General features: G+C 38.2%; 1 protein-coding gene across 6 annotated transcripts in view; it reads left to right on the top strand.

Moving 5' to 3' along the window:
• LOC136971603 (zinc finger homeobox protein 4-like) overlaps positions 1-9,437 on the top strand; it is a 66,440-nt gene extending 57,003 nt beyond the window's left edge. For 5 of the 6 annotated variants that reach the window (XM_067266074.1, XM_067266072.1, XM_067266076.1 and 2 more), the window contains one exon: positions 4,515-9,437. In XM_067266074.1, the coding sequence (XP_067122175.1) occupies positions 4,515-5,461 (947 nt within the window). In that variant the 3' untranslated portion in view covers positions 5,462-9,437. The remainder of the gene's footprint in view (positions 1-4,514) is intronic. The other variant, XM_067266078.1, reaches the window with a different exon arrangement.
• The last annotated feature ends 5,604 nt before the right edge of the window (positions 9,438-15,041 follow it).

The raw sequence follows: 15,041 nt of genomic DNA, 5'->3' as shown, positions 1-15,041 counted from the left end.
ATTTCCAAATCAGGAAATAATTCCACGCCATTCATCCAAAAACACTAACATAAAGATATTCCTGGTCCGAGGCAATAATTTATAATAAAAACAGTATAAAGACGCCAATTTACAAGCCTCATACATGTCACCGAATGCCTATTAAAGTGAAGCTCCATATTGAGAATGACAGATGGAATCTTGCCTGCTACATCAAGAGGCAATATTATTGTCGGTCGGTTTTTAGTGCATATCGACCGTCGCTCTTTCTGACTGCCAGTTATTGTTGTTTACTAAAGTCTCATTATTCAAGCTTCCATTGATCCTTCCTTCTGCAGTCATAACTGGCTCCGATGCGCACACTCAGTCAGTTGCAATTATTACATTAATGGCTGACACCTTCTGTGGTTGGAGAAAGCATCCGGCTTCATTATGGATGAACGGGCAATGCGCCACACACGCTATCTTGCATGTCCTTCTTTCTTCTTCAAAACACTCTCTTCTTAATAATAAAAACTTTCTACAAACTAAATGAAAATCGCCGCCGAGATATATAACAATATATATCATTTCTGCCCGCTACTATTCCTTTAAATCTGCCGAAATTCCGCTTTAAGTCTCGAAAGAGCTGCTTGAATTTCACAATAAATAAATAAATAAATAAAAAATAATAACATCGTCGGACGAGATTCGATTGCAGATAAGTGTTGCTTTTATAAGAATTCCGGACACATTTTAAATGCGGTGGAGGAAAAATCTTAATTTATTAATTATATTATAAGTATAGTTATTATAAACCAACAAGTTTAGTTATCGTTAAAGGTCTGCATGGTAAAAGGAAACGTAGAAAGATGGATAGGCCAGCGATGACAAGCTATAATTATTTTCTGTATTTGAAAACCCAGGGCATTTTACATAGATTCCTTGCCAAGTTAGATAATGCTACAGATTGACGCTTCATATACTGTATAATATCGGTTATCTTTATCAGACAAAAGGGTATTGATCAAAGTGGCGGCTGTGTCGGCCGTGTACGAAACGTGCTAGAAGCTTATATTAAAGGGTCGGGCGAAAATTAAGAAGATCTCGGCGACTTTAAAATTCCACTTTAAGGGTTAAAATAATAAAAGTAGAGCGCCTTTAAGAAATAATATTCTTTCTAAACACTTAAGTACCGTATTGGGCCCGTCTAGGCTTCGAGTTGAATGACGTTTTATCTCGTTGAACTAATCCGTTAGCAGCTCGGCTCTTCTCATTACAGGTGTAGACAGACCAGGACGTACCCACCAAAGTCCCGGGGCTTGGCTTTGTCATGAATACAGAATCAACCACATGACGCCGTTAATAACAAGGTAGTCTGCACATTAGTTGTACAGCCCATGACCTGTCTTATTAACCCTTTGATCTAGTAAATCCATCTTGAGCATACGGTGTCCTAACAGTTTAGACCCACGGGGTTGGTAGAGGGACGGACCGGGCCTCGGGGCTTATTCACCTGGCGGAACATTCAAGTGTGACTTGCGTAGGTCCTATTGTACTCTTGACAAGATGGATGAGAAATGATTGGTGAGTTTGAAGACAACGAGATTTGATCAGTTGTACAACCTAATTATTGTTTATAGCAACACATATGGATATTATGCCCTCTTCTTTTTCTATTTTAACCTTCTCTACATGTATCAAATTGATATTTTTAAATGTTAGTCGGCCATTTCTACTGGCCCGAGTCGTGTTGTTGTTTTTCTCTTGTTTGAAAAAATATTTAGAAAATAAATTAGCCCGAAAATTATAAAGAAAAAAGTAAACCGTGTCCGACGACATGTGTGCGGCTGCTTTTCTTCTTTTATTTTCTGCCAATCGATATTTCAATGGTTAACCGTTTTTCCATTTGGTTTTTGAACTCAAATCGGCACGGACGATGGCGAAGGAAGATAGCAGTTGGTATCGAACCCTAATCTACATTTTAGTCGGAATGATTTCCGTCCTCTCAGATCATCTAGAAAAGGAAATTTCCTATAGGTGTCACTAAACGGATAATCACCCACATAGGTGGTTGACGTGCATTACTGGGTATCGCTGGCCGTTGATGGATGAAGATTTATTTTTTCTTTACAGTCTTTGTTCTGTATTCTGCTTCTGAATCTCCTTGCCAGATAATGAGTCCATTAAAGTCTAGCAAACATACATTACCTAACTTGTCCCCAAAAATCTTTACACTAACTGTTCTATCAATACATTGATTAGCCTTTGCGGAGTATTTAGTTATATACTCGGGGATAACTAAAGATAAATTCAGATGGTGTTCGATTTAAGTAGGAAAAAAACTTTAGTTAATTGTATTGGTTCCTCTTGCATGCGCGGTCACAACAAAAACTGATTTTCAGAGCTTGGAGAATATCCGACATCCAAGCTTAGAAAAAGACTTGGCCAGTGGGAGTTTTTCTGGTCATTCGAGCCCCCCTTGTAGTCGTCAATAGAGCCCCTTTCTTTTCACGTCTCTGAATGAAACAGCTTTAGAAGGTAGAGAAAATTGAACACCACGTACTACAGATGTCTGGTGACACCACACAACCCCACTAAAAGGAAAACACTAATGAAACTTCTTTTGTCCTTCCTGCGAAGCTGTGGACTGTAATTGACGGACATAGTAGAAAATCTACTAAAACTTTTCCTACATTCTTTCGTAGTAAGATCATTTAGAAAACTAATGCAGGAAAACAGAATTCCTTAAAGTCGATTTTATTTGTTATTTTTCTATTTGCATGGCTCGCACGAGCTTTAATGCATCTGGTTCATTCTAAATTAAACTCGACTCTTCTTTTGCATTAAGGAGAGCTCGAACAATTTAAAGGCTGCTTTTATACTGCCACCCCGACAGACGAACGTCATTTAAGTGTTAAAAGTTAAAGAGTATCCTTTAAAATTTTTACATGTTTCTCTCTTTTATATAAATTTGAATTTAGCCAACATTTACTTTCCTGCACTAAATAATTACTCGGTGTTTATTCGAAGAGAGTGGATAGATTAGATCTTTCTGCATCCATTAACTGCTCTTCTCGTCTCCAGGAACCCTTCTCTCAGTTATCGTATTATTTATTCCTTAACAAAGCATCGATTGACCGGTCTAAGAGACACTAAAATACTACATCTGTATCGAGTTAGAAAGTCACCACTTTTTTCCTCAAAAGCCGTGTAAAAATTACACAACCCAATTTCTGCCAGTAAGCTGACTGTTCCGGGAGAAGGGGACATTACTGCCCACGTTTAACAGATGCCCCAGACACAAGACGCTATAAAATAAATGAGATTTTAGCCGTGCAACGCTACGGACATTACTGCCCTAATCTTCTAGAGGTGGAATCCATTTTACAGTTGTACTGGAGATTCTTATGTTTTCAAATTAAATCAATATTATTAAAATATTTCTAATAACTCTGCAAAAAATAAAAACTGTGCAAATTTATAACGTATATATGAAAAAAACTCGCTGCTAAAAACATTAAATATGTAAATTAGCTTATCACAAGAAAAGAGTTTTTTTTTGCCTTCCCCTCCTCTTCTGGTCCTGACTGTGGGGCAATTACCCAAGAGAGGAAATATCATTAGCATGCGCTATTCGTCTAGCCGACATTATACTTTATTATTTCCTATGTGTGTACTTGGACGAAACTTTGAAATAATTTGTTTCTATCCAAAAAGTCCCATCTCATATATCTTTGTAGTATTTGTCGAGTTTCTTTCCAATTCGGTCGCCAGGTCACATGTCCATTGGGATTTTACTTTAATTTCATCTTTGACATTAAACATCGTCGTATAAATTGAGTCAAACGCGATAAACTAATCTTTTTTATGCTTTATTGTCAGTTATTTTTTAAGGCATATTTTGAAATGTTCAGAAGTATCGTAATTTTAATTGTTTATGTTTCGTTTATCATTCCTAATTAAGTTTAAGGCCGTAATTCAATATGAAATTATAAAAAAAATATATATATACTTTAAAGTGATTAAAGTAGGATGCGATAAGAAAGTAAAAGTTGGAGCGTGTAGACGATATCTACATTTGGATGTTGGAGCAAAGCAGAAAAAAATGTTGTCGGGTAATTGAAATCGAAAAGAACCATTGCTCCTCTCTGAATCGAATTAAAAGAAACGTGATCTCTCTCCACTTTACTAGAACTGTCAGTTGCGTGCAGCATCTTCAGGTGACATGGTTTCCGCTCACTTTTATCACCCGAGTTGTGGGAGACAATCTATCGTGACATCAGACAATATCCAAGTCTACCCTTTCACTAACTGACAGCATTGGAAAACACAGCAAAAGGGGGTGGCATTTTCATTCAATGTTGTCATGGATCACGGTTGACGTGTTATTGTTGTCTTGTTTCAATGGTTTATCGGATTCATCTTTCGAAGGACGATGTCCTATCAGAGTTCAAGTTTGTTAATAAAATGTTGTCGATTTTAAATCCTACCCCATATAACTTGTAGGTAATTTTAATATATTGACTTGTTATAAGTATTGATTTCTTTTATAGGAACGCCACAGAGTGGATATCTGTACGATTCGAACATGTACAGTACTCCGTTGTCCCTGCTACATCTCCCTCCGACGGCTCTACCTGAGGTGACTCAGCAAATGACGCAACCTGGTAACAGCACAGTGAGGTTCTATCAAGATGGTAAAAGTTTAGAAGATTCGAAACAATTGTTGTCCGAAGTCGACATGCAGCATATCAATGAAGCAGATGTCGACATTGGGTTCGTTTGCAAGAAATGTCAGATGGTTTTCCCGTCTGAAGTCCTGTGTCTTAATCATCAAAAGTCGTCTTGTTTTGTCACCAAGGTAGCCGGGGACATTAAAGCCATGTTGAAGTTAGTGCAAATCCAATTGGAATGTGGTGCATGTCGAGAACGCTTCACCACAATCATGGACTTGCGATTCCATTGCAGCCTTGATCGACACGTAAAACGGTTACAGAGGGAGAATATTCCAATTCCTCCAGTGTCATCTAACACGTCTGTTCTCGGACCATCAACATCTCTTCATTCTGTTTTAGAAGCATCTCCCGCAAACGTTCCTCTAGCGATAAGAGAACCCTCTTCATCTCTTCCTCTTTCTTCTTTGAGAGGATGTTCGACGTTGAGAGGCCTTCATCCTGCACTAGGAGGATCTTTAGCATCCACTTCTCCTACTCAAGGAGGAACTGCATCCATTCAGTCACCAGCAATAGAATCACCGTTTCTTCTACCATCAACGAATCAACCGCAAATCAACTGCTCAGAATCGAATCCGATCAACTGCACCTCACCCATTTTTCAACAGGACAGACTAGATGCACAAGTGGCATTGGACAATATGATGGTGGAGCAAGGACAAGAATCCCATTCAGTGAACATTCCCGTATCTGATCGCATGCTTTCTAAAGCTGGGATCTGTAACTCAGGTGATGCCTCCTTCAGTCCAGAAACTAAGAGGCTTTAACTAAGATGAAAGTTTGTCTTTAGGCAATAATGTATTCCTTTTCCTCCCACTTTAAAAAAACAAAAAAGATAGACTACGTATTGTTTGTCATTTCATCGCAAAGATTATGTGAAAGTTATTTATTGTTTTTGCATAAGAAAGAAAGACAAGAAACTAGTCTTTAAAGACTTTGGATTCAAATCACACGTACAATTTATGGACATGTATTTAGGTATGACCTTCATACAGGGAACAGAATCCTTTCTTCTGTCCCTTTAATCTTGGCTCACGCCACAAGTTTCCTAAACTAGATTAGCTGGAATAAGCACAAAAAAATTATAGTTGTCATGCATGTGCCATTTTATGAAGTTTGTTGTAGTGGTAGTTTTATTTGCTGTGTGCTGGGAGACGTCGTGTTTCCGAGCTTTCGTAAAAATTCCTAAAATAAGTGGCTGATATCTCCGTATTCCTGACATAGTTTCCTCGGCAGGGTAGGCGTAAACCTGTTCCTAATTATGGACAATGAAACTTAAGTCTTAAAAAATGAAAAAAATCTTTTTATGACATTTTTTCACTTTTTTCTGAAGTTTTTGTAAATAAGACCTCGCGAATCAAACTAATTGTTGTATGTGAAAGGTGTTGAGACGATTACGCTCTCGACTTGACATAGATCGTCGTCCATGTTGGAATACTGCAAACTATTCTTTCCGCAGAGAAGTAGATATCTCTACGTTGTATATGTCCTATTGTAGGTAACTAACAACCACCCTGCCGAAAACTTACTACACTGTTGGCAGGATCCTATTCGAGGAGATTAAGCCACGTTATGATGGGCAAGTTATGGCATGACTAAGCTAAGTTCTACCTGAGCAACCGTGTTAGATTGCATGAAAATGGCTAGTATTTTATAATACGTTAGCCTATTTATCATTGGTGGCAACTTTGCCACGTAGGTTTTGATAAACTGATGTTCCTGACACCGTTTTCACAGCCAGTGGATCCCAGGTTGGACAGCTTAACTAACCAAGTTCCTGCGTTTTTTCTACATCGAAGAGATTTATCCTAGCACGTTTTATTGATGTTCTCTACATAATCTATGTGTCTTGTCAAGTGCACGTATGGCAGCAAGAGATAAAACAGATATTTAAGTAAAAAATATAGATGAACAGCTTGTTGCTGATAACTCGAACATTGGTAGATGTGTCCAGATGTATAGGAGTATACTACCACTCCAAGTGGAAGTTTAGTTATGTCGTCTATATTTGTAACTTAATTGTTCAGTATGATTATTGGTGTATATGTGATAGCTTGCCACCTAGAGCCTCGCTAGATAAGTTACATTAGATTGTATGATAGATCCCATGGTCACAAGGGGTTAAAAAAAGGATGAAAGCTATCTTCCATCATTTAAAACAAGCACTATAACATCTCCTGCAGTAAGGTGGCTACGCGTTTTACAACCAAGCCAACAATGGGATGCTCACTGCCAAGGTTTGCCAAGACTGACTGCTCAGGCTAAACTGGGACGGGGGGATTTAAATGGTAGTGAAAATTACATGATAAAAATCCAGAAGAGAATGTGCTTGATGTGTTGGTTTCTGTTATTCAAATCGTATTGTCATATTTCTCCCTTTCATTGTATGGAAACCGCGCTCTGTGAGTGGAGGGGGGGTGCCGTTCATTCTGATCACACTATATTTTTGGAGGAGCCGAGATTCGAATGACGACACCCCACCGATGTCACGCCCACGATTTTATACCAAGTGTGCTCACCAAAAGCAACTTACCATCTAGACCACCCCATGAGGAAGGGGTGTTTTCCAGTTCCTATTTTGTGTGAAGACAGATGGAGAATGGTTCTGGGACGCCTTCAGTCTTGCACTCCAATTAATCCCACAGTTCGAAGTGAAACTATATTGAGAAGGGTTGCGTCTCTCAACAGGCCTTCCAGCATCGATTCTGTGATTTCGGAGGTCTTTTCACTCAAGTGGGCTAAGTATGACAGAATGCTGTGCGAGATTCTATACAGTTTGTACAAGTACGGGCTAATTATCGCTCATATGAAACACTACCTGATTGGTATGTAAGGTTTTTGACTCGTTGTTATGTAGTATTTAGTTCTAGCGCACGGGCAGAGAATCATTTCCACTTTCTACTTGCACAGTTAGTTAGCTGCTCTTTGTGTTTCTTCGTATTTCCAATTGGCAAGTTTCTATATCTAAGCCCGAAATATTTTATATAAAGGCAAAAATAATCTCGTTTACAATCAGTTTTTATTCTCTGTCACGTGCTTCGTTGCATCTGTTAGAGGAATCATTATTTTCTAGTTATTAGGATGGTTTTCTACGTTGTTATTCGATCACTTGAATGTAATATCGAGTTATTGTTTTGGTGGATGAGTGGATTCGCTTTTAAGCTGAACGATTTTGGTGCAATTTGGCTCTAAACATCGGCAACTAGTCTGTGGTTTTTCGAAAGAAAGAGAGAAAGAGAGGAATGAATGCGAGAATAAAAGATGGTGCATAGTTTTTTCCTAATAGTTTGTATTCTTGTGTACAATGTGGCTGTACACAAACGTCTTCAAAGTCTGGGTCTGTGCAATCTGTACTATCCTACACTGTCAAGCGGCGAGAGGACTTGGGAACTTTGCACAAGGAACTGGTACTAGAAGAAGTACAAATGAAAAAACCCAAAAAAGCACAGATATTGACCAAAGGAAGGCCAATTTCACTGTTTTGAACCGTGAGGCGAAAAACTATTTTTCCTGTTAATCCATAGTTCCTGAATAAAAAAAAAAGATATCAACAATCAGAGACAACTGCGGGAGTGTAAGTCTGGATCTGTCGAAAGAGTTAAGCAAGATGACTGTCTAGCAGAGGCGACAGAAAGGATATCACACATACATAAAAAACACCACCAGTGGTCCTTGCAAAGTAGACATGTTTTCCTCTACCTCATACTGCATTCGAAGTTCCTATGAAATGCTTGGACCCACTTAGTAATTCGGTTATTGTTTTGGGTTGTTTTGATGGCACCAGTGGTATATACATTGTGCGTATATTCTTGTGTCCTACATGTACATATGTATGTGTCAGAGAACTATTTAGGGCTGCCTCAGTGTATTGAAGCCCCTAAGCTTTGAGTTTGAAATTTTTTTAAACCTGTGGGTAGATCAACAAATAACACTACAGTAAGTTAGTCTACTATGGACTGTGTGAGCCTGAATTATTCCTAAAAAAAAAAACAACATTCCTATTATTCTGGTTCCAAAAAAACATTATGGCCTTGCTGTCTCACTCAGTATTTTTACCTAAAAAGTAAATCCGGAACAATCAACCCGGATTCTGTTTCCGCCCTTTGTTGTTTCCTATAACAGTTTGGTTCCTCAAACATAACTACAGAGGCCAAATAGACTCAAAAAAAAGAAAAGAAAAACTCAATAATGAAATATAAACTAATGGCTTTTTCATTATTTTAGGTCACAGTCTAAAAAGACTGCCTGTTATATCATCTAAATCTCAGTTGTATGAATTCAGTAGTAGTAGACATTGTTTTATATAAACATATTATGCAGGGCTATTTTTGGTATATCGGTTGAGAAATTCTAGGTTTTTACACCATGGCTCATGTAGTCTGCTTTAAGCTATGTAATAAACTGTCAGATGTGAGAACTATAAAATGGTGTGGACTCTTTATTTCAGTACAGTAGCGAATGTGACGTCGACAAAGTCGTCACTTAAACGAAGTTCCTCTCATTGGCTGGATAAGTACCTGTATTCTTTGCAGATAAAAGATGATTCTCTAACTTTCAATTGTATTTTCTGTACACACCTCATAAGCAATCTTCAATTTGGGTAATAAAAAAAAAAGAAAGTTTGTTCTAAGAAAAAAAATACAGCCAAAAAGTGTCAAAGAAAACTATGCCATTTATGCTGTTTTCTCTAGACATGTAATTCTGTCGTTTTTGTTAATAAACAATTCGAGTATTTAATATTTACTTGAATGGTAAGATTGACTGAATGATGTTCATAAACCTTACACCTTCCTTTACAGACATTCCCTACCGAGCGTATGCCATTTTGAGAATTTTCCACCACGGGATGATTTTTCAAAATTATCTATTTTTTACAGTTTTCTGGTTTAAAATATATATATTACATATCTAAATCCCGAGCTTTCTTCTCCTCTTCCTCCTTCCTCCTCGTCTTCCTCCTCCTCCTCCTCCTCCTCCCCACGCGTACAGCAATTTGAAAATGCTATCGAAGACACATAGCAGTGGCGGCATTGATTTTTACTAATGAAATTATCTCAAAAAATTGTTTTAACTGGCGGAGAATAAATGGAAAAAATGCATTATTCAATTAAGCATTTAATGATACTAAAAAACTTTTCGGCTTTTATTGAATCATATCTTTCATGTTCTTCCCCCCTTATTTTTTAATCCAATCAAAGCTTTTAGCTTAATTAATCCGAATCCGTTTATGATTGATTTTACATTTGCTAACATTAAAATTTACTGGATGTGTAAATTTCTATGTTGACTCACACGTGTGCGTGTGCATCTTTCGAATTATCAAATTGATTTCTGTTTGTTTTCAGACGTCCGAAGCACGAAGAAATAAAGAAAGAAAAAAAAGGGGGTGGGGGATTTGTAAAGAGAAACCCGAACGAAATTATGAATTTCGGATGGATCCATTTTGTAGCAATCAATTTTATAAATGCGAATATCGGAATATTCGGCATTTTTCGGTGCTCGTTTGGAAGAGCCGCTGCTGGCAATAATGGGGCGCCTAATGAGCAAAATCTCGTTTTAAAAGTAATTTATGTAGAAAAGTTTTTAAAAGGAAAATTCCCGAATTGTTAATAATTGTTGTCGGCAGCAGTTTGGCTTTACGACTCGGGCCCGACGCCATTGATAAAGAGAGAATAATTTATCCTTAATTTATCCCAACGTTTGTGTTTGCTCCCTTCGATTTGTCTCCATTCAGCTCGAATAAGTTTCGGGGTCGTAAAAAAATCGCAGTTGTAGGATTTTTATTCCGAGTCGTTCGAACTTAAGAGGTCAGAGCGGGCAAAAAGACGCCATTAAATCCGACTTGACACAGGTGTGTTTTATGTAGAGGTTTAAAGTCCGCCTTCTCCGAGAGTAACTGCGGCAAAGGAAGGCATATTAGTAGTAAGCACACATTTATTGATCGAGACCCAACCCGCCATCTTGACCGAGCGAAAATTAATGTGGTGCACAGAGTGTCTGATAGATCGACGACATCTAGGTGACATTGTCTCTTTTTATTACCGAGTCGGATCGAATTCTGTGAAACGGGCTTCCTCTGCACCTCCCTCGTTCGTGGCAGATTGCTCTTCCTCCCCGAAAGAACCATTGCGTGCCATGCGAAGAGTCTTCTTCCACAGCGGCCATTATTAACGAGACTACACGTGCCCGTTGCTATGGTAACACTAGCCGGTCGTTACCATAGAGCTTCTTCTTCTGCATCAGCAGTCATCTCTGAACTGATCGGTTCCTCTTTAGCTTAGAACAAACGTTTTGTTACTGCCTCTGGCTGGTACCGGCCCGCTCTGATGGCCTTTCCTTCTGTTTCCTTCTCTTCTCTCCACTCGTCCATCCATTCCATCCTGGATTGATGGTTAGCAAATGTCGATTCTCTTCTCAAACTTTCTCCTATTTATATTTCTTATATATTCTTCGCATAATTAGCTAATCTACGGATTAAACACGATAATTACGATCCTTTTAAAACATCTCGGGATAATTTCGGCTCGTCTGAGCTTCGATATATAAGGCTCCACCGCCCTCAACATCCGCACGCAAATTTCTCATTACTAGGCCAGAAATTATCTTCAGAAGTCTCCCAAACGTTCCCGGCATAACTTCTGTACAACAGCCTAATTTGTACAGAAAACACATTTTACAACCGGAGATTAATAACCTTAATTCGGGTTATTACTCCTTTGGTCCGGGGTTGTGCGAAATTTAACGGTTTTTAACATTTCCACCTTTAGTCACTCGGGGGATCGTGCACGAAACGACCACCCGCGCCATGAGAATTTCCGTTAGTGGATTTACGACGATTTGTGAATAAAATTTAACGTTGATATTCCTACTGACCTTTGAACCCAACGGTTGTGTTACCGACAGGAAAGTATATTTCCCAGAGCATTCAACCAGGTGAGGCAGGTAGAGGATGGTGTTGATATTACACCTGCTCTCAGATAATTGGCGAAAAGCACGTTACATTGCATGGACACAATTCTGTTGACAAAGTTGTACATTTATTGGGTGTTCATTATTACACGACCAGTCACTCATTATGATTAATTAAGGGAAACAAAGCCGTTTAATGATTTTCTTACACGATTGCCTCAACGCTTATTAATTAATTCGCCAATAAAATTACTTTTAAATTGTTCGAATTTATATTTTAATCTATAAATAAAAGCGTTGGGGGTGTTCGGTAACACGTAAACAATTTATAAATTACTTATAATAAGTATTTTTATGCGTATTTCCCCCCCCCTTTTTCTCGTTGCAAAGAAAAAATCGTTTTAATAAATAATTTGATGCAAAATTAACTTTAATTCGGTATTTTTTTGTCAGAAAGAAAAGGTTATTAGCGTTCGGCTAGATTAAAAAAAACCGACTTCATAGTGGAACCATCCCACATATACCATCTGTCTGGGAAAGAAGTCTGGAATAGTAGCCATCTGGTATCTAGGAGATCTCTTTCCCCAGGTAGATCCTCGATTTCTAAAGAAATTTCCCTATCGTTAGTGAAAGGTGTAATGCCGCGGTTTTATTTCATTACTTAACTTACTTTTTATCCAACAAATCGGTGTTAAAAAATGCGCTTTGAAGAATCAATCATCAGCACCCGAAAAGTACAGGAAAAAATGCAATCGTTATTACTAGATACTTTTCTACCATTTCTAATGAAATGGCTGAACTAAATTGCAATATATACTGTATATAATAAGTGTAAGGAACCTTGACAGTGCGTAAATTATTCTTTAGTTTTTTCTTTTTTCTTCTCTTCTTACCGTGCGTGCTTTTCTAGAAAAGTATAATGGCCGAAGATTAAATCAAAGCGTAGGCCAAACAGATCTGTGTGTCCATTATCGCGAAACAAACATATAAGTTTGTAAATTCAATAAAAATAGAAAAAAAAACGAAAGAATTATCTTGAAACGGTATATTAACAATAATGTAAAAAACACGTCTGGTAAAATTCCTCGCGGCGAAGTCATGTGATTCGCATTCTTCAAATTAAAAATCAACCGGCGATTGTGTGAAAGGGGCATCGATGCCATTAAGCAAAGCTAGTTAACAGATATGTATCTGACTGGCACGGCGCACACTGTGATTATCAGGCCAGCGCTGGAGACACAACATGATTCTACATTACTCTCTCTCTGTGAGAATTCGCAAATAGCCGACCCACTCGTGACGTAGTCAGGTCACGACACTAGATGGCCATTAGTTCTTCAGACCTTATCGGCGACGTATCAGGATGCAAGTCCGACTCGGCATTAATAATCCAACTGTCTGACCCGGGTCGAAAATTATCGAGGGGGGCAGAAAAAAAAAAACAAAAGTACGAGAACCATATTCGGATGTGTGCTCTTAACGCCATAAATTAAGCGCACCTCATTTACCAGATTTGACATTTGACCCGTAGACAACTCGCTAGCTATACCCCCACAATGATGGCATGACAAGGAGTGGTCCTCCACCCTCTCTCAAACAAAGTCGGCGTAATTAAATTATTCTCCGTCAGGTGAGGTACAGACACCTGTTCCTGCAACGCGTGCCGATAGCTTTTACCTCGTGCTCGTAAACTGCCCGTCCCTGTAATATAAGAGCGACATATACCCCCTGGTGGACAGTTAGTCATTCAGATATCCTACGGTGATAGCGGAAAAATGTGGCTAGTTCGTTGCTTCCTCTTATCTCCTTCATCCAGCTTAGCTCTCCACTACCCGAGCAATGAATAAATCGCCGCATCTCCCCCAATTAAAATCTGTTATATGGAGCGTACAGTCGAGTTTACACTAGTTACAACCAACTGTTAACACTTGGCCGACCTTCCGATTTAATTAGTGGAAGAGCGCAGAGGGCACAAGACGGCGAGAAGTAGTATATACTACTTTTCATCTTCTACTCGCTTTCTCCACCCGCCATTACGGGGGACGGGGGAGGGACAGAACTAGCAAAAATGCCATTAACGAGCGCCGAATTAGTCCAAGTGTTTAAATAGAGATTGCGTTAATCGAGGTGAAGTAACCTCGTTCGATCGCGGTTTGTCTATCTGTTCATCTGACCGATAATCCCCGGAAACGGACAGTGGTCAAGTAACTACGGCCATTGGCCCTCGCACGTAACGGATGTACAAATTAATTTTAAAATCGATATCCAACACTTTTCTTCGTGCAGACATCTTCTGCGTTGGTGGGCTCTGTGATGTATGAACTGTCGATTCCAAGCTCCGAGTTAGAAAATGAGAAAGCGAGGAAGGGGAACTTCGGGGGTAGAGCAGGGAAAAAAAATCGAACAACCCATCTCACTACATTTCGTTCTTTTCTGTTCCCTACATCCAAATATCCTGGTTGCTATAGTAACGGGTGTTAAAGATTTGCAAAACGGGGAGGAAGGTGATCTCTCGGGCCAAGATGGCTTCTGTTTCTATCATAAAAACCATTTGTATTAATTATAAAAAACGAAAAAAAAAGGGAAACCGACCGGTAGGAGACTCGGTCCAACTTTTATCGATAATTAGTCATTCTATCATTAATTAAGTATTCGTCACTCATTTATTATTTACCTTAACTGATGACAAGAATAGACCCAGATACCCGCTTTTAACATGAATAAATATTAAAAGCGAATCATTAAGATAATATTTAGAAAATCCTGTTATAGATTTTCTTTAACTGTTTTCCCGAAAGTAACCATCTGTTCGGATCCTTTAATGAAATTCGTATTTGTAAAAATCCATACGAAAAAGTCTGTATTGGAAAATTTTCGGCCTATAATAAATTATCAAAAGCGAGAAGAATCGGCAATATATTCCCCCCCTTTTTTTTATTATTTTATTTTCATTATACAAATCGCTAAAATAATTACAATTTCTATTTTTTTACCCCTTTTTTCCCTAGCAAATTTCGTTTTCTAGATGCATCGGTAACAATTTTTAATGCATTTTTTTATTGTCTCTTATATCTACTATAAAATCTCCCACCGATAAAAAAGACTAGTTGAATCTATATCAGAGATAAGAAAGTCCAGTTAAAATTAACTTCTTTTTTTTGACACGGATCTCAATGTTTATTATTGATTTCGGATCTCGAATATGGGTCTATGAATTAAGTAATAAATTTAATATCTCTTTTAAAAATCAAATTTTAAATTCTTATATAAGGCACACACACATATATATATAAGTATATATGTATATATATATAAAAATAGTCGATACAGCATGAATATGTAGACAGACTGGTGCTGAGATAAGAAAGTAGCACATAAATTTTTGAGTCAATAGCATCGCAGCTTCTATAATGTTGATGCATCGATTGTCGCCAATCG

Source organism: Centruroides vittatus, unplaced genomic scaffold (genome assembly GCF_030686945.1).
Source record: "Centruroides vittatus isolate TY-2023 unplaced genomic scaffold, ASM3068694v2 contig_2634, whole genome shotgun sequence".
Classification (NCBI taxonomy): Eukaryota; Metazoa; Arthropoda; class Arachnida; order Scorpiones; family Buthidae; genus Centruroides; species Centruroides vittatus.
The sequence above is the reverse complement of the archived record's forward strand: the minus strand, read 5'-3'. Positions and strand labels throughout refer to the sequence as shown.